Genomic DNA, 25,042 nt, shown 5'->3' on the forward strand with positions numbered 1-25,042 from the left:
GTGTTTCCACGTGCTTTGAGAATTTCAATTCACTGTCTACATTGACCCCAAGGTCCTTCTCTGCACTTGAGCTTTCCAGATCAACTCTGTCCACGCTGCCAGGTTTTCTCATATTATACACAAGTTTCTGATTTTTTGTACCCAACTGTAATGTCTTACACTTATCTGCATTAAAGCGCATCTGCCACTTGTCTGCCCAGTCGACCAAACTGTCCAAATCCCTCTGGAGTTCTTTGCTATCTTCACAAGTTCTGATTTGTCGGTATACTTTTGTATCATCAGCATACATGCTGCACAGACTGCTCACAACTTCAGGGAGATTGTTAATGTTATAACAAACAAAACCGGGCCTAGCACACTGCCCTGGGGCACTCCACTTGTCACGTCTTTCCAGTCTGACATAGACCCATTGACCTTCACCCTTTGCTTTCTATCACTTAGAAAATCACCGATCCAATTTTTGACCAGTCCATGGATATCATATGCTTCTAATTGCAGAACACAATCGAATGCCTTAGCAAAATCAAGGTACACAGCGTCAACCGGTACTCCATCATCTAAGCTATCTGTCCAGTCGTCAATGACGCTAATTAAGTTTGTCACGCATGATCGTTTTGCCACAAAACCATGCTGGCAATCTGATAACAAGTCGTTGGCTGCCAAATGAGAGAAAACACTGGTTCTTATCAACTTTTCTAACAGTTTGCATGGGATGCTTGTTAAACTCACTGGGCGGTAGTTGCCTGGACTGCTCTTACAGCCCTTCTTGAAAAGGGGTGTCACATTTGCCTGCTTCCAGTGATATGGTGGTACTGTTCCTTCACCTAGCGATGCCCTAAAAACAATCGCTAATACTTCAGCTAAAACGTCAGCCAATTCTTTCAACACTCTTGGATGCATATTATCAGGTCCAGTTGACTTCGAGGCGTCAGGTGCCTTAAGCAACTTCAGGACAACTTCGTGTCAATGTCTGTTATTCAGTTCATTATTCAACTTCATAATGTTGTTCTGTCCTCGAGTCATGAGAAGATCTCACCATAGATGTGTCTACATATCTCTGATCTGACATTCTGAGGCAAAATGAGCCAACTACAAAAGGCAGGCAGAGACTAGATGTCAGGATTGAAACAAATATCAGAACAGGTCTTGCAAATACCCGCCTGTTTAGGTTATATATATATATTTGATTTATGTTGTATTGGATTCAGTTTATTGTGGACACAGTACTGTACGTGTAGTGCTGAGTTCTACTTCTAGTTCTACCCAACTTTTGTTCTCAATAATTAGTTATTCATGTAATGAGTTTTGAGTAGTAGTTGTAGTAGTAGATTAATTAGTCCCTCTTTAGGGCAAGGGCCAGATGCAAAAAAGCATATCTATGCTTATTCTTTTTACCCTTAAAAGACAAGAATTGTCATTCTCTCTCTTTTTTTTCTCTCCCTCTCTCTCCTTTTCTCTCACTCTTTCTCTCTCCTTTTCTCTCTCCCTCTCTCTCCTTCTCTCACTCACTCTCTCTCTCTCGATCCCTCTCTCTCTCTCTCTCTCTCTCTCTCTCTCTCTCGATCCCTCTCTCCCTCTCACTCCCCCCTTTTTTTTGGAGGGGGGGGGGGGGGTGGTTCAAGTAGTCAGGAGGTGTTATTTTTCAGCGCCACTGCCAAGTGTAAACCCAGGGTGCCCCACCTAGAGGGTCCCTGTAACCCTGCTGTGAATTTTTAGAGGGTCCATGGTCCCCCTCAGAGGGTCCCAGGTTGTTTCCCTGTGAAATTAGCATTGGTGCATGCACTAGACTTAGCTGACTTAACAGTCTAAAAACAGTACCTAGGGTACACACAATGACAGATGTGTAGTGCTTCCATGCAGGGACCCGCTCTTATAAATGTTAGGTTTTTGTGCGTCCTGGGCCGACCCCCTCCATGATTTTCTGAGGAAGGGCTGAACTTACCACAAATTTAGGGAGCTTGTGTGTGTGTGTGTGGTGTATGTCACTATGTGTGTGTGTGTTTTCTTCAAACGTTGATGAAAAGTGCTACAAGCAGCACATTGCAGATAAGACAAGACCTGCAACAAAAAAAGAACAATAAAAAAAAGGAAACAGTTTGATAGCTCTAAACAAGGTCATCAGTAAATCCCCTATTGAGACATGAATGACCCATTTCAATGATTATAGTTCAGTACATTTATACAATTTGGGGAAAAGTCGGTGTGGAGGGAGAGGGCTTATATATATATATATATACCAGCAGTGTCTGATTGACTAGAAAAAATTAGATGCAGGTGCAAGCAAAAACAAAGAACTTGGGATGAACAGTATACAAAGCACAACGCATTGTCAACATGTACACAGTACAGTGTGCTATCATTTGAATCTCTTTACTCTTGAATTCAATCAAGCAATTGCTGTTTTTGGCTTTACACGCTGGTGATAATCAGCTTGATGGACAAAAAAATATAAATAATTTGATCATGCTGCACTTATATAAGTTAATCTCACTCGCTGGTTTTTGCTCTTTGTGTTTGTTAATTGTGCCTGTTGCGATGAAAGATTCGATGATGGCACATGGTCGCTTTCACTCTTTGTCTCTGTCGTTGTCACCTGTTTTGAATGTTGCTGTTGAATCTGTTGTTGTTCTTCCTGTTATTGCCTTTCCTGAGCCACTGATGATTTGAGTTCTGTTGCTAACTTCAGTACCAGTGTTTAATTATGATTCAGTCATTCTGTAACTTTGTGTTTTCCTTTTGTTTCAGCAAAGAGACAAACTCAAACACCCGGTGAGTACATACATGTACTGTTTGTTCTGAGTTTTGTACACACGTGCTAGCTGCTGTTAAACAGAGGTTTACTCTGTATCATTCATTGCAATAATTAAGACTAATAGATCCAAAATTAGTGATGAACATTACTGTTTACACACATTTCCCAGAGTATACATGTAATGAATAGTTACAACAACAATACAAAGCATGCTCTACTGCTTACATCAAATGGAACCATATGCATGATTGTTTGGTAATCAAGCCATTCTCATTAAATTTTTATCTTGTGCAGCATGTAGTGCAAAATCTGACGTTGTATTCGTCTTGGATTCTTCCGATTCTGTGAGCAAAGATGACTATCAGAAAGAATTGCAATTTGTACAAAACACTGTCCGTCGCTGGGATGTCGGCCCTAATGGAGTACAGGTTAGTTCTGTGTTGTTAATTAAGTACATGTAGCTGATGTTGCATTCAAATGGCCTTATTTTATTTTATATTTTAAAGCATGCTCTATAACAGATGATTCAAAAGCAAAGGATGTTGCCATCAGTTGATTGAGAGAAAAACATTGTCACTGAGGATGTTATTCACTTAATTAATGCTTATTTTTTGCCCTTCAAGAAGTAAAATTTCAAAAGGATTCAAGAGATGAGATAGTGGGGTGGAGGGATGTTGCATTATTATTATCCCGTGTCTGCCCTTGCCCTTTAAGAGGTATAATTTCAAAGGAATTCAAGAGATGAGATAGAGGGGAGTGGGGTGGGGGGATGGTGTGCTAAGAATAGATGATTTAAAAAAATAAAAGTTAACAGAGGTTGCATTATTCTTGTCCCGTGTCTGCCCTTGCCCTTCAAGAGGTAACATTTCAAAGGAATACAAGAGATGAGATAGTGGGGTGGGGGGTGCTAAGAATAGAGTTGTCTTTTTGTCTTTTTCTTTTAAAACAGAGGTTGCAATATTCTTACTCTGTGTCTGCCCTCAGGTTGGCCTGGTGTCATTCGGCTCCTCAGCCCAGGGGGTGTTCAACTTGAACACTAACCCCTCGGGGCAGAGGGTGGTCAGTGCCCTGTCCAGCGTGCCCAAGGGGGCTGGTCAAGCCAACCTGCAGGAGGCGCTGCGCTACAGCACGGACACCATGTTCACCCCGCAGAGTGGCGTCCGGGCCAAGACCGCCAAAGTGGTCATCATGGTCACTAGCAACCAGTCGCCCAACAAGGACCTCACCATTCTGCAGGTAAGGACAAGATAAGGTTCAGATTTCAGCTACATCCCCCTTAATGCTGGCGCCGCTACCCCCCCCCCCCCCCCCCCCCCCAGGTTAGTTTATTGTTGCAGAGGAGAGCTGTATGGCTGTGGTGTTTATTCAGGGAATTAAATGTTAAATTGTGAATTAAGGCTGATATGTTTCATTGTTGTGTAAAAGTTAAATGTTCAACAACAACATCAAATGAACTATTGTAGTTTGTTGTGACAGCTGTGAATACTCACCCTTCAGAACAGTAACAGTTATCAGAGCATTGTCAGACAATCAATCCTTTTGTGACAGGGTAAGACCACCCAGAACAACGACATCGAGGTGTACACAGTGGGTGTCGGAGCTGGCGTCAATGAGCAGGAGTTGAAAGGAACGGCCAGCACTCCCTCCAACCGCTACTATTACCACGCTGACACCTTTGACGCTGTCAACGACCTGTCCAAAATCATTGGTCCCAAGATCTGCAACGGTGGGTTGTGTTTTGATCAGTTTTAAAGAATGGATCAGTCACTGGTTTACTAATTTGTTTTAGATTGAGAAATGATGGTGTCATTTCAAACCAAAGTGCAGTACTGGAATGATTTAAAAGTGGTAAGATGGCCTCATATTTTGTAGGGTTTGATATGAAGAAACACTAGTAGACTAGTTCATGGATTCTGCTCCCTTGAAAATGATAAGTCTTACTGAATCTGTCAAAATGTGGATGTGGGAATTATGTTATGATTTCTTCTTAACTGTGTTATTTTATTGCTCTGCTAAAGTTTGCATTGCACTGTTTGTTACAGAAGTCCCACGTGATCCAGGCTTCCTTCCTCCAGCCACTGGTGAGTATTTTTTATCATTCACAATCATCCGTATCTTATGATCTCATTTTACTCATTCAGAGCCACTCCTCGTTTACACTAGAAGCCTTCAAGATCAATTCCTTCGACAAATTGTAATGTATGCCTGCTTTGTATCTTTGCTTTAATTAAAAGGTGCTGAACGAGATAATAATGAAACAAGTCGCGTAAGGCAAAATTACTACATTTAGTCAAGCTGTCGAACTCACGGAATGAAACTGAATGCACTGAATTTTTTTTCACCAAGACAGTACAGCTTCGTCAATCCCCGCGAGAAGGAAATCGCTCACCTCCCACGTGCAAAACGCAGTGATATTGACACGCCAGAATAGCGCGGTAGCGTATTGTGTTAAGCAGGAAAGCGCGCTTTTCTGTATTCGTGTTAACTTTCTGAGCTTGTTTTGAATACAACCTATCATATCTATTATGTTTTTGGAATCAGGAAACGATAAAGAATAAGATTAAATCATTTTTGGATCGATTTCTTCAATTTTAATCGTAAGATTAATTAATCTATTTTCGTTAATTGTGATCACATTTTAAGAGTAAACATGACATAATTATGTATATATTTTTAGATTCAGAATGTGATGAAGAATACGATGCAATCAATTTTAAATCTGTTTGCGAAAAATCCATTTTAATGACAACTTTAATGAGCAAACTCATTAATTAATTCTTAAGCCTCCAAGCTAAAATGCAATACCAAAGTCCGGGCTTCGTCGAAGATTACTTGACCAAAATGTCAACCAATTTGGTTGAAAATGAGAGCGTGACAGTGCCGCCTCAACTTTCACGTAAAGCCGGATATGACGTCATCAAAGACATTTATCAAAAAAATGAAAAATGAATCTGGAGATACCATTCTCAGGATCTCTCATGTTAAGTTTCATAAAGAGCGGTCCAGTAGTTTTCTCTGAATCGCTCTACACACACACACACACACACACACACACACACACACACACACACACACACACACACACACACACACACACACACACACACACACACACACTGTCACACACATACACCACGACCCTCGTCTCGATTCCCCCCTCTACGTTAAAACATTTAGTCAAAACTTGACTAAATGTAAAAAGAACTAATGATTGTAAAAACACAAGCTGTAGCATGGATCTCCATGGGATTGACTAAACTGAAATTGGATCAGGAGGGGGTGGGGGGATGCAAAAAGGTGGAGACAGATCATATAAAATCATAGGTAATGCTTTTATCCTGTATTTACTGTAATGATGGGTTAGAAAACACTTACCTTTCGCTTGTACAGAACTTTATATTTTGTATGTTTCTCATGTTGACTGACAGTATTTTAGCCTCCACTAATTATGGGTTACAGAAGATTTACCTTTGACTCTCACAGAATGATAACAATTCAAAAAACAAGAATTGTTGGTTAATGGAATGTAAATGTTTTCCTTTACAGTTAAAGGTGGTCGTCTACATTTTTGCTTTTTTTTCAATAATCTTATGGTTAGATTTCGCTAAAAAGTTATGTCAGATGATGAATGAACCATGGGGAAAAAAGTTATAGAAAAAAAAACTATGTAAATTTTTTTTTTTTGGGGGGGTAGCGTGACTCACGCTTCCAAAATTTTGTTTTCTGTTTGCTGAGAACATGTGCTTTGCCTAGAAATACTGACCAATCAAATTCATGTCACTATGCTTATAGCCACGCCCAAACAAGTGCAGCAACAGTTTGACTCTGGAGTGCTGTCCACGCTTTTTTTTAAACGCACAAAATGCACGGGATTTGAGAGGAGTTTTGCGCTTGGCATTTTCCAAATAAGGATATCCTACTATGAGTACTACGCTGGAAGAATACTGCAATGAATTTTCAAACGGCTACACTGGCTTCGTCTTTCCTGATCGAAAGGGGGTGTATTGTTGATAATTGTAGATAATAGACTCTGCTTTTTAATGGTCAAATGGCGATTTCGGTATAAAAATGTAGACAAGGACCTTTAATGTGTAGGTTAAACGAAATGATCTTGCAAGCGAGTTACATCAACGATTCTAAGATAAATTCATTATTTGTATCATAGTGTCTGTCTTCTTAAAAGACCACTGGGTTGGCGTACTAGTAAATGTAACGTTTTGTTTTGTCAGTAATTAAACATTCCCTTAACCTACAACTCTTGTTTTTTGATTCTCACACAATGACGTTAATTCTGAGTATTTGCTTCATGTTTGGTGACAGGATGCCTGCAGAAGGCTGACGTAGTGTTCCTGCTGGACTCCTCGTCCACCATCGGCAAGGACAACTTCCACAAGCTGGGGGACTTCCTGAAGAATGTGGTCCAGGACCTCAACGTCTCCCCCGATGGTGTGCACGTGGGCCTCATGAAGTACAGCAGCTATCCTTCCCTGGAGTTCCCTCTCGACATGCACACCTCCAGATACGACGTCCTCAAGGCTGTCGACGCTGTGAGTGGTTCACGATGTGTGCTGAAGCCATTCTTGATGTTTTCCTTTACAGTTCAGCGTTGAAACCTATTTTGGTTGAATAGAAAAGTTACTAAATTAATGAATACTCACCACCTGCATCTCTCAATTCCACATCCTGCAGGCTATCCTGTATGTTTTTGGTGTCGTTATGTACAATAGAGGTCTAAGGTTTACGACATGCAGTATTTAGATCTACTGACAGTGCGCACGTATGCACACATATGTATACACCTTGCCCGAGAATGTACTTGATTCTACAGAAATTAAGAACTGAAATTTCCCTGACTTTTTTGCATGCAGGTTAACTACATGGGCGGTGGAGCCAACACAGCAGATGCCCTGGAGTACATGAGGCGCCAGGGTTTCTCTCTGAACTCCGGCGCCCGCCCCGGTGTCCCTCGCATCGCTGTGGTTATCACTGATGGTTCCTCTCCCAACAGCGCTCAGGTTGCCGTTCAGGCCAACAATGCCAGGTCAGTTGACAGTTTGGTGAGAGAAAAAAATATTAGAAAAGGTAAAAGTCTGGAAGGTTTAATTCGGGTGTAAGTGGGTACTGTTCAGTGTCGAACCTCGTACTGTTGAGTTGATCCCAGAATTTGGAACAGTTTTTTCAAAAGAGCACAAAAGTCAGACCAATTGATGTACGAACTTTAAACTCTGTGAACTGATCATTCCTAAGCTGAAATTCTTGTTCACCAAATATGAAGAAATTTGGTGGACATGTGTAGAAGTTATTAGCATTTTTATGGATTGCATTTTTCAGTGGGTCACCCTGTACCTTTTTTCCCTGTTATAATGGCGAACAAGCTTTGCACTTTGCAGTATCATAGAGTTTCTGATGTCAGTCAGTGTCGCTGTATCACTGTCAGGGTCACTGTGTAACGGTCAGTGCCACCGTTCTAGATAAACAACACAACGACTGAAAAGAACTGTTTTTCTCCCAGACTGGACAACATTGGTCTGATCTCTGTGGGTGTGGGTCCCACTATGAACACGGGTGAGCTGCAAGCCATCGCCGACGACCCCGACACCGACAACATGTTCACCGTCAGAGACTACAATAACCTGCCCTCCATTACCAAGAATCTGATTGATGCCACTTGTAAAGGTGTGTTTTTGGTCCATTGTGTCTTGGGGGGGGGGGGGGGGGGGGGGGGGGGGGTTGGTGTGCTTGTGGGACTTGCCTTTTGTGATTACAAGGCTAAGAAAAATCTTCAATGTTTCCAATTCCCCGACCGACCCTATTTTTCCTCCTGACCCTAGAACTTTCTTTGACCCTTAAAAAAAAAAATGTATTTAAAAATGACAAAACTCGATTTCGCAGACTTTCCCTAAGGCTTCTCTTCTGTAACATCCAGAGAACAAAGCTTGCACGATTTCTGACAATTAAAAAGAAACATGTGTCTGTGTAAATGAAAAACAAGCTTCAATAAAAAGAAATTGAAAAGTGATGTACGACCCAAATCTTTTTTTTACCTTGTCATCAGAAACGACCAATTTATAATATTTGGCCTGAGGCTTAGTAGGGAGACCAAAACGAACATGCACTGAATTAACAAAATGTGGATGATTGATGTACACAGAAAGCCTTTAGTAGTAATGTACTGGGGATCTTGTTTGGCATCGGCAGTCTTACAAGAGAAGAAACCATACATCAGGTGTGTGGGATTGTGCCAATGGGTTTTAAAACTAAGGTTTCACTGTACAGAAGAAACCCCCCTTCTAAGACCCCCATTTAAGAATCCCCCTTTAGTGGAGGCTTTATTTTTAATTTTTAAAGATGTTTTGTTCACAACTTCTCTAAACTTACCTCCATTTTAAGACTCCCTCATATTTTTTAAGACCTGATTTTCTCTCAGATTTTTTGAGATCTTAAATTGGGGCGTTGCCTTTTATTCGTATTTTTTTTATTTCGTTTCTCACCTGTGTGTAGTGGATGCCACTGTGCCGCCCAGCAACACAGGTGTCTCTGGCACCAAGGGCCCAGACCCCTGCCTAGATGCTGTGGACTGCTCCAACTATGGCAGCGACGTGTGCACAGCCTACGCTGAGTGGTCCAAGATCAACTGTCAGCGCACCTGTGGCATCTGCAAGCGTGAGTTGTGTTTTTTGTACTGATTGCACATATCAACGTCGTCACGGAATTTTGGCGTAAATCATTTTAGACAGCTTTTCAGCGGAAGGCCAAAACTGATTATTTTTATTATGAAATAGTGTGTGTGTGTGTGTGTGTGTGTGTGTGCGCGCGCATACGTGCATGCATGCATATCTGCATGTGTGCCTGTGTGTGTGTGAACACCACAATTGTCTTCTGTGCGGTTTTCCGTCGAACAAGGAACAGTTCTTTGTTGGTTATATTTATAGAGTAGTTTACACTTGCTCCTCCTTATTCCACAGCTCTGTACACCAGCGCTCCCCCTACCTGTGATGATAAACTGACAAACTGCAACAGTTACGGTGTGTCGTCCTGCAGTGGACCTTACATGGGTTGGGCTCAAGAGAACTGCAAACGCTACTGTGGATACTGTGGTAGGTACTTCTTTTTCTGTGTGTTTGTGTGCGTGAGGGTGTGTCTGTGTGCGTGTGAGTGTCTGCATGAGAGAGAGTCAAGTCAAGTCAAGTCAAATTTTATTTCAAGAAACCCCATGGGGGTACATGAAAAGAAGAAACAATATACAAAAATACAAAAAAATACAAGAACAATAAAGAGAGAATGCGTTTGTATTTGGGATGTGTTCATTTGTCAATGCATTAACATGCATTCAAATTGTGTGTATTGGTCCTTACAAGTTTTTGCCTGTTTGTATTCTTTAAAAGTTCTTTATTTATTTTTTTTATTTTTTTAATAAATCATGTATCTTGTTTTATTTTCTTTGTGATTACCAAAAAATCGAATCCTCCATTCTTTTATCAATAATTCTGCTTGAGACAGAAAATGAAATTGTTTGGCGTCTCTTCTAATGAAGTACTGATCATATGTTTGTCTGCTTTCAGGAATGAATACGGTCGGTCTTGGATATCGTAAGTATCTTATTTCCCTCCAGTGCTTATGGTTTTTTTTCCTTAGACTTCCTTTAACATCGCATTAACATTGTGTTTGTTGGGGCTGCTGTGGGTGGAGGGTGGAGAGAGTGTCAGGCAAACAAACTGAATGATGGAAGATAGATACCAGGGGATACATGATCAAATGCCAACGAACATGTGACACCAACAGAACAAAACAGTCCCATCTCTTTTTGACTTGATGAATGATTCACATTTATGTACACCAAGTAAGAAATGCACAGGCATAGAATTTGTGACAGCACTCGATATAAACAGGTACTTGATCTCTGTTTTGCCTGATGAACGAAGCGTTACTATCATTTGACTGTCTAGATGATTTATTTGTTGACAGTTTGAGTGGATGATCATTGATGTATTTGTCAATAAGTTGAACAGCCTGGTCTGATTACTAGTGGGATACAATGAATAATTATGTTAATTATGTAATCTATGTTAAGTATGTTAAATGCTTATTAGGTATACCTTTCTGCTTTTTCAGACGGCAAGTGTAACTACAAGCGTCACTCCTACGCCACTGGTGAGAAATGGACTGATGGCTGCGACTATGAGTGTCTCTGTGAGGATGGCAACACTGGCAAATACAGATGTTACAACAAGTAAGACAGGATTAAATAGGTCTAGCGTATAACCTTATCTAACAGGTAGGCTTGAGTTGGGGGAGGGGAGGGGGGTGTCTTTAGCAGTGCCCATACCTCTGCCTTCAGTATTCAGGCTTTTTGTCAATCCCGTCCATGTAAATGAGAAGGGATGCTTCCAGATTTTTCCGGAAATGAGACGTCCAGGGTCGTTTTTGAGATTGATCTAAATCCGTTGAGAAATGGATGGTATTTTATTATGATTTGAAAAATAATAATAATGACTTCAGTTGACATGATTTTGACAACTCAAAAGCCTCAGAATGGATGTTTCCTGCACTTCAAATGTTACAAAATCTTCAGCGTCAGGGTGACCCCCACTTTTTCCCCCTGATTTTTCACAATTTTCCAGTCCCTTCTCTGATGTAAGTGTATTATAACAAACATTGTGTGTGTCATGTGCAGATGCCCAGTGTATCACAACCTGCCCTCACAGTGCACCCTGGTCAAGGACCCTACCAGCTGCTGCCTGGAGCCACGATGCAACTTTAAGCAGACTGTCAACACTGTACAGGGCTCCACTCTCGGCTCTGTGCACGGCATGAGTAAGCAAGCACACTTTCTTCTGCTTTTCTGTCCACTAGACTGTCAACTCTTGGGCCACACTCTTGGCTCTGTGCATGCATGGTGTGAGTAAGCAAACACACCTTCCATTGCTTTTCTGTTCTCTAGATTGTCAAAACTGTAAAGGGCCATATTCTTGGCTCGGTGCATGGCATGACTAAGCAAGCACACTCTCTCCTGCTTTTCCGTCCTTGAGATTGTCAACACTGTACAGGGCTCCACTCATGGCTCTGTGCATGGCATGAGTATGGCTCTGTGCATGGCATGAGTATAAGCAAGTACACTTTCTTCTGCTTTTCCGTCCTTGAGATTGTCAACACTGTACAGGGCTCCACTCATGGCTCTGTGCATGGCATGAGTATAAGCAAGTACACTTTCTTCTGCTTTTCCGTCCTTGAGATTGTCATCACTGTAAAGGGCCACACTCTTGGCTCTGTGCATGGTGTGAGTAAGCAACCACACCCTTTATTGCTTTTCTGTTCTCTAGATTGTCAAAACTGTAAAAGGCCACACTCTTGGCTCTGTGCATCCGTGCATGGCATGAGCAGGCAAGCACACTTTCTTCTGCTTTTCCGTCCTTGAGATTGTCATCACTATAAAGGGCCACACTCTTGGCTCTGTGCATGGTGTGAGTAAGCAACCACACCCTTAATTGCATTTCGGTCCTCTAGATCATCAACACTGTACTGTGTACAGGGCTATACTCTTGGCTCTGTGCACGGCATGAGTAAGCAAACACATTGCTTTTCTGTCCTATAGACTGTCAAGGGTGTACAGGGAAGGAAGCACACCCTTGCTTGCTCTTCTGTGTCAGCTTATCACAAAGCACCATTAAGTGATCGACACAAACAGCAAAATGGCAGGATTAAAAAAATATAATTCATTTTTGACTCACATGCGAAGCAAAAGTGAGTCTATGTACTCACCCGAGTCGTCCGTCCGTCCGTCCGGAAAACTTTAACGTTGGATATTTCTTGGACACTATTCAGTCTATCAGTACCAAATTTGGCAAGATGGTGTATGATGACAAGGCCCCAAAAAACATACATAGCATCTTGACCTTGCTTCAAGGTCAAGGTCGCAGGGGCCATAAATGTTGCCTAAAAAACAGCTATTTTTCACATGTTTCCCATTTTCTCTGAAGTCTTTGAGATTGAATACCTCACCTATATATGATATATAGGGCAAAGTAAGCCCCATCTTTTGATACCAGTTTGGTTTACCTTGCTTCAAGGTCAAGGTCACAGGAGCTCTTCAAAGTTGGATTGTATACATATTTTGAAGTGACCTTGACCCTGAACTATGGAAGATAACTGTTTCAAACTTAAAAATTATGTGGGGCACATGTTATGCTTTCATCATGAGACACATTTGGTCACATATGATCAAGGTCAAGGTCACTTTGACCCTTATAAAATGTGACCAAAATAAGGTAGTGAACCACTAAAAGTGACCATATCTCATGGTAGAAAGAGCCAATAAGCACCATTGTACTTCCTATGTCTTGAATTAACAGCTTTGTGTTGCATGACCTTGGATGACCTTGACCTTGGGTCAAAGTCACATGTATTTTGGTAGGAAAAATGTGTAAAGCATGTGAGTCGTATGGGCTTTGCCCTTCTTGTTTCCTATGAGCTACTAGCATAAGCCAAGACTGTCCTGAGACCAGTGTCTTCATGAAATAAATTCCAGCTAATTTTCGCTAAGTTTGTGGAGATTCTCTTCTTATTTGAAGAAGGTCCCTTACCAAAATCGAGCATACCACAAAATTGCATGTGCTACATATAGCACAACATTGGCACACTATTGGTACATTTGTGGCATGTGCTAGAAATGTGCCAAATTGGAACCCTAGTCTTAGAACTTAGAAAAAAAATGGAACAAAAACAATGTACCGTACTTTCCGGGTCATAAGGCGCGACTTTTTTCCTCGAGTTCGACCCCTGCGTCTTGTATAACGAAGCGCCTAATCCGTGTATGAAATACGAAAAAAATCAAAGAGACCGCCTGAGTACCAGTCAAACAACTTGTGATAATGCATGTTTCAGCTACTAGGTACTGCCCTGGCCAAGTTTCCTCGAGCTCTCAAGCCACCCAGCTATCACAATGGACCTGCCTTTGATCTCGCCGCACACACAGAGCACACATATTTCCACTCTGTTAAGCTCGGTCACTGACCCCGGTGCAGGAAGTGTTTCCTCTCTCAGATATGACAGAGGAACCACCTCTCATGGCAAAAACTGGGTCATTTCCACTCTGTATTCTTCCTTTGATGTGCGGCTTATTTTCATTCTTCGACCGTTTGTTACCGGTATACTTTTTCAATTTTGGTGCGCCCTATCGGCCCCCTGCGCCCAATGGGTGACTGGATTACAATTTTTGTTAAAAAGAAGGGGGTGCGCCTTATGCGCTGTAGCGCCTTGTCACCCGGAAAGTACGGTACTAAAATTATGCTACAAGTAGCCTGGTACATTAGTAGCATATTGTGATGATAATGATGCTATTCTGTTTACTTCTTCACTTAAAAGGTATAGCACTTCACATGCTTCGATGCATCTGATCAGACTTTAAACAATGTGGCTGGAAGAAACATGAATGGAACATAATGCTGTGTTTCGATCATTGTCTTCGTCTCAGATACCTGCGAGTACAAGGCTCAGAACTACTTCCAAGGACAGCAGTGGCAGGATGGGTGCGACTTTCAGTGCACATGTACCGATAGCAAGACTGGACACTATGAGTGCCATGACTTGTGAGTTGTTTTGTTCAAACTTATTTTTTTACACACCTGTGTAATCAGTGAGTCGTAGTATTAATCATTCTTTTATGATTGTTTTTTGTGTCTTTAACTGTACATTTCTCATCCTTTTTCTGTTTGTTTGATTTTTTCGTTATTTCTTCTATGTTTCCTTCTTCCTTCCTGTCTTTTCTCTCTGTCTGCATGTCTGTCTTTCTTTCTAATGTTTTTTTCTGTACATCTGTCTGTCTTATCTTTCTTTCTTTCCTACGTCTATATGTCTCACTTGTTCAGTTGCAGAGATGTGGCTCGCTGTTGTCTCTACAGTAAATAGGGAGGTTCCACTGTACTACCATTTGTTACTTGGCCACAAAAACCATCCTGCCACTCACTTTTTTCTCACACGCATTTCCAAATTCAACATCTCTGACACAATCGTTTATTTTCTACATTATTATGACAGTGTCTCCAAGGCCTACACACATGTCAATTCTCACATGCAGGTGCCCCAAGTACCCCAATCTTCCCAGCTACTGCCGCCTGGAGAAATATTCTGGATCTTGCTGTGAGCAACCCGTCTGTGAGTTTAACCAGCAGCAGGGAAGCTACACTGGAATTGGCTCTGTCAGCGGAAACGGCATTGGTGAGAACTGCTTGTTTGGCACAACGTAGAAATGCAGAGTGTGTGTGTGTGTGTGTTTATGTGTTTATGTGTTTTTGTGCATGCATGTGTCTGTGTGTATGCTTGCATGTGTCTCTCTGTGTGTGGGTGTGTCCATGTGTGTTTGATGTCAAGTTAAGTAAGAGTGCACTGACGTGTTTATATGCTATTGGTGTAGTTATTTATGTACCAGTACACCGCATTACACGGACAGTAAACAATGACAGGCCAGTTAGGTGGCTTATAGACTCATGATCCATAAAGAACACTTGCCTGGCCCCATCCCAGCTCCTTCCCAGCTGTCTTTTGACCTTTAAATAGATAACGAAGGTAGGCAAGATTCCTGAAGACAACTGAATTGTAAACAAATTTGTTTTCAGACACCCTGCCCCCCACCCTTCCCCCCTGTGGGGACGTGGTGGACAACTGCCCCATGTACGGCAAAGGAGCATGCACACAGTACAGGTCCTGGGCTCTCCAGAACTGCCGCAAATTCTGCGACCTTTGCGGTATGGAGAAAGTTGTATCCTCTGTGTGTTTGATATGTTTTGCTTTGGTTTTTTTGTAATTCTTTCAACTACATAACCTCAATTTAACTTTAAAGAGTTATCTTTACTTATGAGTGCTAGAACTTACGCAAATTCTGTGACTTCTGTGGCATGGAGAGAGTTGTATTCTCTATGTGTTTATTTAATTTGGTTTGTTTTGGTTTGGTATGTCAATATTCTTTGTTGTCACCAACTATGTGTTAGTGCCTGTTGGTGTAACTGCCTGTATATCAGTCTTATCTCTCTGGGGTGTTTCTGACACAGTTTCTACTCTCACTTTCCCCATTTCCATTTCCTCAACAGCACACCTCCACATTGAGTGTGTGTGAAAGTCTTCTTTTTTGCTTTTCTTTTTCTTTTTGTAATGATACTCGAGGAATATGAAAACCAAAACTTGATTAATATACCCAAGTCCTAGATAATGTAGAAATTCATTTGTGACATTTTCATAACCTCTTCAATGTTTTTCAGATGTTGACAGAGACCCTGGCACAGATGGTGAGTTTTTTGTGTGTGTATCGTAGAAGAATTTATTTATGACATTGACAATATAGAAAATCTGGTTCTGTCTTTGAAAAGCATACTTTTATGCACTCAAGCGCTCACAGTCACACTCCTTAAAATGTGACACTAAAGACAGGGTGATTATTACAATAGCAATTAATATAATAATCATGGATAGTAATGATGACAAGTTGATGAATGCTGATAATCGCAAGGCATGAAGAAACCAACAACAGAATCTACTATGAAAGTGACATCAGTGATGAAATTAAGGCTTATTGTGCTGTTTCAGATGTGTGCATGTACGACGGCAAGCAATACCACCAGGGCGAGTCCTGGTTTGTGGGCTGCAACATGCGTTGCACCTGTGAGAAGGCTACCCAGGGTTACTACCGCTGTGATGATCTGTGAGTGTTTTTTTCTGTTTCAAATTTTTTTTTTTAACGATGCCAGATGTGTATTTCTTAGTTTACCAGAACACAATATTTTTTGTCCAGGAGACTTGCAGTTTTTACTGCTGTGTAGTTTTGTTGTGGTTGTTTTTTATTCATGGAATTTCTTTAAAAAAGAAAAGAGAAGGCTTTCGGTTGCATAAGCCTTGAACTTGTTGAAGCAATTGCTCTGCATATGTGGTGGTTCCGGTTGTACTACTGGAAATGTTGTGTCAGCCTCTATTTCCCCCATGCTTTTATGCCTCACCTCAAAACAAACAAAAATGCTGGCTTCTCGAACTGAAGTATTAAACAATGGCGACTGCATGTGAGAGGGAACAATAAAGAGACCAAAAAGCAATGTACTCACGTTAAAATGACGAACACGGAACGAATAACGGCGACGTTTCGACCTAAGGGTCTTCTTCAGGCACAAAAACACAAAAGTACACACACAAAAAAGAAGAAGAAAGACGATAGAACAAATAAAGAGGAGAACAACTGACAAAACAACTGCACTGCACAAACCGACAAATGACAAAGACAGAGAAGCAAGGGAAGCTACTCGAGGAGAATGAAAAGCGGCAGTTTTGAGGTCTGTAGACCAAACAAAATGTGAGGGGGGGGGGGGGGGGGTGCGTGAAAGGGAACGAAAGAGGAGACTCGCGTACCCGTGCGGACACACACACACACACACACACACACACACACACACACACACACGCACACACACACACACACACACATACACACAAGGTGGAACAGCGGGGGGAAGGTTGAGATGAATGAATTAACGGCGAATTTTGTTTGGTCTACAGACCTCAAAACTGCCGCTTTTCATTCTCCTCGAGTAGCTTCCCTTGCTTCTCTGTCTTTGTCATTTGTCGGTTTGTGCAGTGCAGTTGTTTTGTCAGTTGTTCTCCTCTTTATTTGTTCTATCGTCTTTCTTCTTCTTTTTTGTGTGTGTACTTTTGTGTTTTTGTGCCTGAAGAAGACCCTTAGGTCGAAACGTCGCCGTTATTCGTTCCGTGTTCGTCATTTTAACGTGAGTACATTGCTTTTTGGTCTCTTTATTCTCTAACTGATCCAAGTTATTTTTTCTCCAATGATACGACTGCTTATCTGCTTCTTTGATTCAGTTGCTCTGATAACATTACGCACTAAAGAAGAAAAAAAGCCTTGCAAATTACCACTGTTGTTGCAACGACAGTTTATGACCTAAAAAAAATCAAGAAAATCCGGTCTTTAAACTGAGGGAGTCTTAAAATGGGGGGAAATTACAGAAAATAAAAGGGAGGGAGTCTAATTAATCAGGGTCTTAAAAGGGGGGTTCCATTGTGCCAGCGTTTTTGCAACCACCGTGACAGTCAGTGTGTGCTGTATTCCAGCTGCCCCAGCTACACCAATGTCCCACCAACCTGCAAGACGATCAAGCCGGCCGGTGCCTGCTGCCAGACTCTCAAGTGCGGTTCCGGAACTTTCATCTCTTCCAGCAACAACCTCAACACTGTGGGCAACGGCGGAAACATCTTCACCGGCGCGAACTATGTTCCCCCTACTCTCGTCACTGGGGGACAGGCCCCACCCGGCACGGGAGACTCCACTGACCACGCCCCAAGCATCCGTTCGTGCATTTTGTGTGTGGGGGTGGGGGGGAAGGGTGGATGGAGAAAGGCTGGGATGGAGGGGTGGCAGAGAAGGGGTGTGATTGTGATTGTGTGTGTGTGTGTGTCTGCAGGTCAGTATGTGTGCATGGGAGAATTACTTGTTTTGCTTTTGTCCATTTGATGTTTTATCTTCTGACTTGTTTTGTTTTCTGTTCAGGGGGCTTTTTGTGGATGTATCTGTCTCCAGGGCCTTCACCTTGTCTTGTTCCTTATCTGTTCATCTCTGTTCCATTCAAAGGCTAACTATTTTTCTGTCTTCGTACTGTCTCTACATCTCTTTTCCCTTTGCTCTTACTCTCTGTCTCTTACTCTCTGTCTCTTACTTTCTTTCTTTCTTTCTCTCACTCTTTCAATTTTGACAATTCAATGGCTGCTGAGTAGGCATTCTCTCAATGACGACCTTCATCTCCCGAGCTGGACTGAATGTGTTGCACCAGCGAACGCCAAGAAGAAGAAGAAGTTGGCATTCTTTCTAATTTTCTCATTCTGTCTCTACCTTGTTTTTCATTATCACTCTGCCTCTGTCCAATTCTAACATCAGTTTAACATGTCTTCTGTGCAGCTGGGTGCCTGTACAAGGGTCAGGTGTATGTTCAAGACCAGCGTTGGGATGATGCCTGCGACCTATCTTGTCTTTGTGAGGATGCTGCCACTGGACGCTACAAGTGCAGAGCCAGGTATACATCTTGTGATTTCTCATATTATGGGCGCAATGGCCTAGTGGTTAAAGCGTCGGCCTTCCATGTGGAAGGTGTGGGGTTTGAATCACAGCCGCATCTGGTGGGTTAAAGGTGGAAATAATTCCAATCTCCCAGGTGAACTTATGTGCAGGCATACTAGTGCCTTGTCCCCCTTCGTGTGTACACACAGGCACAAGACCAAGTACGTATGGTAAAGATTCTGTAATCCATGTCAGAGTTCTGCTGGTTAGAGAAACACAAAAACTTCCAGCACGCATCCCTCCAAAACGGAGTATGTCTGCCTAAATGGCAGGGAAAAAATGGGCATACACGTACAAACATGAGTGTATGTGGGAGTTGCAGCCAAAGAACGCAGAAGAAGAAGAATTTCTCCTGTTGCCGATCAAACCTGCAGGCAGATTCCTTGTGATTGACGACACTGAAGAAGACAGAATCTGTGTCCAAATTTGTGTTGGAATAATAACATCATTCTTACAGTATATTGAGAACTGGAATATTTCTAACCGATTAGGATTATGTGAAGGATGACGTAACTATGGTAAGCTGCATCACATAGAAAAAGAAAACTGACAGCAAATGCTTTCAAGCATGCCTATATGGGTGTTTGTCTTCTGTTTCTTGTCCATTTTTGATCAGAGCTTTTTATGAATAATAATTAAACAAAAAAGGGTCTTAGTCTAGGTGCCCAACTATGCAAGCTAGTAAGCCTAAGTGTTTCTGTTCTGTTTGGTTTTGTTGTCCATTGTTGATCAGAGATTTACATAAATATTTTTATTTTTTAAAAGGGTGACACTTATTCTAGGTGCCCCAGCTGCACAAACAGGTGAGCCTACGTGTTTTTGTTCTTTTTGTTTTTGTTGTCCATTCTTTATTAGAGATTTTACTAGAAAAAAAGAAAAAAACCAATAACAGCAACAAACAGTGCTGTGGCTCTTGTTCCAGATGCCCCAGCTACCCAACCCCACCAGCAGGCTGCACAATGGTGAAGGACCAAGGCGACACGTGCTGCAGCAAACCTCACTGCACGGGACCTGCCGCTGCCACCTACATCCCCATCCCTGTGTACGGCAAGTACCAGAGCAAGGGCAGCGTGGCCCAACCCCCATCCCCCAACCAGCGCTTCACCGGCACTGGCGGCAACTTTGGCGCTCACGGAGGAGTAGTCTCTCTTGTCCAGTATGACTCCACGGTCCCGCCCCCCACTGTGGGCAACTTCTCCAATGGCGGAATTGGTGAGTTGGGGGAGGTTAAGTGCACGTTAGATCACACATTCACTGAACCATAAGTTTTAGAAGCTATTCTAATACTGTTGTGGAATTGGTGAGCAGCTGAATTTTGATTAGTAAGTTTGAAACTTTGCCTTTGGTACGTGGATGATGTGGAGGTCTAGGGTTGACGGTTAGTGGTGTTGCCATGCCTCAACCACATTTTCTTGACCCATGCAAAATTAAGGTAGCGATGTGTCATAGGGTGACGCAGTAGTCTCCCTTTCACAGCAGCTTCTCTGCACTGACGGAGTTGTCATTGAAGCCTTGAGCGTGAGCTATTTATAGTAGCTCTACTTTTCTTGTACCCCCCGCGGGTTTGGGGGAAGAATTTACCCGATGCTCCCCAGCATGTCGTAAGAGGCGACTAACGGATTCTGTTTCTCTTTTTACCCTTGTTAAGTGTTTTTTGTATAGAATATAGTCAATTTTTGTAAAGATTTTAGTCAAGCAGAATGTAAGAAATGTTAAGTCCTTTGTACTGGAAACTTGCATTCTCCCAGTAAGGTAATACATTGTACTACGTTGCAAGCCCCTGGAGCAAATTTTTGATTAGTGCTTTTGTGAACAAGAAACAATTGACAAGTGGCTCTATCCCATCTCCCCCCTTTCTCCGTCGCGATATAACCTTCGTGGTTGAAAACGACGTTAAACACAAAATAAAGTAAAGTAAAGTACTTTTCTTGTGTGTCAGTAGACATCTCACACTTCTGGAGCTGTTTGTGATAGAGTCTTGCTGCTGTTGTCTCCTGGTATGCTTTTGCGAACCTGTGTGTTAACATTGCAGTTTTTATAGGGCTTATTACTGTCTGGATAAGATTAGTGCTGACTGCATTTTAGTATGTGAACTGAAGAAGACTTTCGGTAGTCTGCCTCATTGTCAGTACGATGTACAATGTCTTAGTGTGGCATGAAAAAAACAAGCAAGCTCTGTGGAGATGGTTTAAGTTCAGTGTTTATAGAAGATAAGGTTGCTGGGTGGGATGATGATTGAGAAGATTGTGAGGGTGGGTTGCTAGACTGAGGTATACACACGCTCTGGTATGTTAGTCTCAATACAATGACCAGCAAGCTACAAGTACACGAATTCTACAGAGACCTGTCTAATTTTTGTGTGCAGGTTTCTGTACCTACAAGCCTACGGGCAAGACGTACCAGCAGAATGAGAACTGGGAGGATGGCTGTGACTACAACTGTGTCTGTGACGATGCCAGCTATGGTCACTACACCTGTGTAGAGAAGTCAGTCTCTTCCTCTTGTAGTCTGTCTTTGTTTATTTGTTCTTGTGTCCAAGGTACTTTCCTTCTCATGTACGCAATACGACGGGCGCAGTGACGTGGTGGTAAGACGTCGGCCTTCTAATCGGGAGGTCGTGAGTTCGAATCCCGGTCGCTGCCGCCTGGTGGGTTAAGAGTGGAGATTTTTCCGATCTCGCAGGTCAACTGATGTGCTGACCTGTTAGTGACTTAACCCCCTTCGTGTGTACACGCAAGCACAAGACCAAGTGCGCACGAAAAAGATCTTGTAATCCATGTCAGAGTTCGGTGGGTTATAGAAACACAAAAATACCCAGCATGCCTCCCCCGAAATCGGCGTATGCTGCCCGAATGATGGGGTAAAAACGGTCATACACATAAAAATAACAGCAAATAATTGCCAGGCACAAAGTCACCTTTCTCCATGATTATCATTCATTATCAAACGGTTCATGAAAAAAAAGAAGTTTATTCTCTTGAATTTATCTATCTTTCACCGTATGTTCCTTTGTTTCCTGACTTTGGTCTGACTTTTGCTGTTTGATCTCAATGTATATATTTTCGATCTTAGTGTATGTGTCATTCCTCTGGCATGTCCCTTTTCTTGTAAACCCTGCGCCTCCACAGACAGACAGTCTAGAGAGACAGACAGAAAGACACACAGTCAGACACAGATAGACAGAAAAACAGACAAACCTTGAGACAAGCTCAAACTGTTGTAATGTGTGTACAGGTGCGTGGTGTACACCAACATCCCGCAGCCTTTCTGCAAGTTGATCGAAGACCCTGCCAACTCATGCTGTCAGATCCCGTCGTGCCACTGGACTGCCCCCTACCAGAAGGTCACCGGCTTGGCCTTCCAACAGCCCACCACCGTCATGGCCAGATCCACACTCCCCCCGACACCTGCTTTCGGTCAGTCTCTTTTGTTGCCCCTCTTTGTCGGTCTGTCTTGTTACCATGGTGTTTTTCTGAGTACTTTTGTGGATTTTTTGTCTCTTCTGGAAATGTTTGTCCTTGTCAGGGCTCCCCACAGACTCTTCACCTGGAGTGTCCCAGGACCTCCAACAGTAGAACTTTAGAGGGTCCGAAGACTAGGAGGCTCATATTCTTGGTTTCAGAAGCAGGCCTGGGAATGATACACCGATCGTCGTAAATATGACGAAGTCCTTTTCTAATTGTGTGCCCTTAAAAATGCTTAAAACACAACATTTTCCCGTCAGTACTCCCAAACCACTTTTACTCATTCCCAGGCCTGCGGAAGGCACATTCCTCGCCAAAACATGACATTTCAACCACTTATTTCAATGTAATGCCGACTTTTGGAAGTTCTGAGCCCTACACAGAAACAGTATGGTCATGTCTGTAAATTTGAGCCAGTACAGATCTTAAAACAGTACCGACGGTACACATAACAGATGAATAGTGCGCCCAGCAACCCGTTCTTTTCAGATTTCAATCAAATGTCCATCAAATACCCGTGGGACTTGGAATAAAGTTAAAAAAATTCCATCTCACACGGCATTAAGTCTCAGGAGACATGAATACACGCATGCAGGAAAAAAAAAAAAAATATGGGTAGCGCCGTATGTATGGCAGCTCGCTTTCCCCGGGGAGAAAGCAGCCCGAATTTCCATGAGGGTAACCTCACTGGACTGTAAATCTTATCCAATCCAATTATCCAATCCAAATTAATATGTCGCAGGACCCCCTTCATGAAATTCTAGTACGTGTTTTTTTCCGGCTTCTAATGCGTACCGGATGATGAGAAGCACAGTTTTGGGACCCCTGCTTGTTGTCATATGGTGGTTGTTATCGAGAGGTGGTGGCTAGCACAGACTTGACAGTTGTGACTAACAAAACGGGTCAACAAGCCAAAAATAATATGTCATAGTTTTCTAGTTTATGGTAGCTTGCCTTTTGCATGGTTTGCTGATCAGGCACTGAATGAAACGTACAGACTTTACAACCAGTTTTACTTTGGCTGCAGCGTTCTGTGAGTACAACGGCAAGCACTACGACCAGAACCAGATCTGGTACCAAGGCTGTAACTTCAAGTGTACCTGCGAGGAGCCTGCCAGCAACAAGTACCGCTGTGTCTCCAGGTCAGTCTCTCCCAGAGGTACACGAGAAAATGCCCAACTGGGTGGAAACCAGCTGCTGAGTTGGATAAGCTGGAATCACAAACACATCAAAATTTCAACCAATCTGACCCAGCCATTGCATAGTTCCCAACCGTTTGAGCACTTTCTCGTGTACCTCAGCTCACTGTCTCTCCTGTCAAGAAAACACATGAGACTTTACCATGGATTTTAAACTAAAGTTGAAAATGTGAGTCATTGATGGAGGCTATATTTTGCCTCCTTGACTAGACTTACTGCAGCAAAGTGTTTGATGTGTTTAAAGTGTGTGTAACTTCCGTTCCGTAGAGGTTGACATTTCTGATTTGTGTGTGTTTTTGAAATTCTTTCTTGACTGAACGTATTTAGACTGCAGATGCATATTATTATTGTAGTGTCCCAAACACACATGAAATGACCTAGATGAATTAACACATTGCTTGTAATTTCAGATGCCCTGAGTACGAGAACATCGACCCCTCTTGCACTTTTGAGGCTGACCCCAATGACCCCAAGTGCTGCAGCATTCCTCGCTGCGGGACGCCTGTCCCTGGGACCACTCTCATTCCCGACCCCACAGCAGGGGCCGTCACTGTGCCACCAGGTTTCGTCACGGGAGATAACTTCCCTCCGGGTGTGACTGGTGGAACCATCACAGGTATGGTATTAAAATAGACAATATTGAAAGAGGGATTACTTGCAAGCAAGTTTCGACTTTTGAAGCTTTACAGAGAAAGTGACGTTCACGTTCGTGTACACTACATTGGGGTGTGCACGTTAAAGATCCCACGATTGACAAAAGGGTCTTTCCTGGCAAAATTGTATTGGCATAGATAAAAATGTCCACCAAAATACCCGTTTGACTTGGAATAATAGGCCATGAAAAGTAGGATATGCGCCGAAATGGCTGCGATCTGCTGGCCGATGATGTGAATGCGTGATGTATTGTGTAAAAAAATTCCATCTCACACGGCATAAATAAATCCCTGCGCCTTGAATATGTGCGCGATATAAATTGCATAAAAAAAAATTAAAAAATTAAAAATAATAAATCCCTGCGCTTAGAACTGTACCCACGGAATACGCGCGATATCAGCCTCATATTGATTGATTGAAATACTGATGAAAGTGGTTTCAATAATGACCATGCGAAAAAACCAATAATTGATGATGCAACCAGATGTCGTTTTTCTGCAGTCATCCAGAGTTCTCAGGCCTCAGTCTTTGGTCATTGTGGCATCCATTTCTTATGTGCCGGGTTGGTCTGAACCCTGGTCGGTCGACTGTATGATGGCTTTGAAATGTAGGAGACCCTCTCACAAATAATCTTATTGTAGGCATGACTTCTCGACCTATAGATATTTTCAATACAGGTCCAAGTGACTTACTATCCTGATTCTGGGAACAACACTGGTCATCATGATAAGGAGGAAGGTGGCGTTTTAAAAGTTACACAAAACTTTTGAAAGCTTGATCAAAAGTGCTGACGATGACGTTGATGACGATGACTACGAAATGACAACAATGATGACGATTTATTTACCACGAGAATGACAACTATGACTTT

General features: G+C 42.4%; 1 protein-coding gene across 2 annotated transcripts in view; it reads left to right on the plus strand.

Annotated features, from left to right (window-relative positions):
* Positions 1-25,042, plus strand: part of LOC138974150 (uncharacterized) — a 127,960-nt gene that overhangs the window by 10,053 nt on the left and 92,865 nt on the right. The window contains exons 2-26 of one of the 2 annotated variants that reach the window (XM_070346848.1): positions 2,746-2,769; positions 3,047-3,180; positions 3,737-3,988; positions 4,301-4,478; positions 4,795-4,833; positions 7,073-7,299; positions 7,621-7,793; positions 8,265-8,428; positions 9,254-9,415; positions 9,718-9,849; positions 10,315-10,341; positions 10,865-10,982; positions 11,427-11,566; positions 14,223-14,337; positions 14,826-14,965; positions 15,364-15,492; positions 16,003-16,029; positions 16,328-16,442; positions 17,855-18,090; positions 18,696-18,810; positions 19,777-20,066; positions 21,220-21,340; positions 22,089-22,270; positions 23,346-23,460; positions 23,928-24,133. In XM_070346848.1, the coding sequence (XP_070202949.1) occupies positions 2,746-2,769; positions 3,047-3,180; positions 3,737-3,988; positions 4,301-4,478; positions 4,795-4,833; positions 7,073-7,299; positions 7,621-7,793; positions 8,265-8,428; positions 9,254-9,415; positions 9,718-9,849; positions 10,315-10,341; positions 10,865-10,982; positions 11,427-11,566; positions 14,223-14,337; positions 14,826-14,965; positions 15,364-15,492; positions 16,003-16,029; positions 16,328-16,442; positions 17,855-18,090; positions 18,696-18,810; positions 19,777-20,066; positions 21,220-21,340; positions 22,089-22,270; positions 23,346-23,460; positions 23,928-24,133 (3,561 nt within the window). Of the gene's footprint in view, positions 1-2,745; positions 2,770-3,046; positions 3,181-3,736; positions 3,989-4,300; positions 4,479-4,794; positions 4,834-7,072; positions 7,300-7,620; positions 7,794-8,264; positions 8,429-9,253; positions 9,416-9,717; positions 9,850-10,314; positions 10,342-10,864; positions 10,983-11,426; positions 11,567-12,299; positions 12,313-14,222; positions 14,338-14,825; positions 14,966-15,363; positions 15,493-16,002; positions 16,030-16,327; positions 16,443-17,854; positions 18,091-18,695; positions 18,811-19,776; positions 20,067-21,219; positions 21,341-22,088; positions 22,271-23,345; positions 23,461-23,927; positions 24,134-25,042 lie in introns of those variants that run through there. The other variant, XM_070346858.1, reaches the window with a different exon arrangement.

This window comes from Littorina saxatilis, linkage group LG1, assembly GCF_037325665.1.
Source record: "Littorina saxatilis isolate snail1 linkage group LG1, US_GU_Lsax_2.0, whole genome shotgun sequence".
Classification (NCBI taxonomy): domain Eukaryota; kingdom Metazoa; phylum Mollusca; class Gastropoda; order Littorinimorpha; family Littorinidae; genus Littorina; species Littorina saxatilis.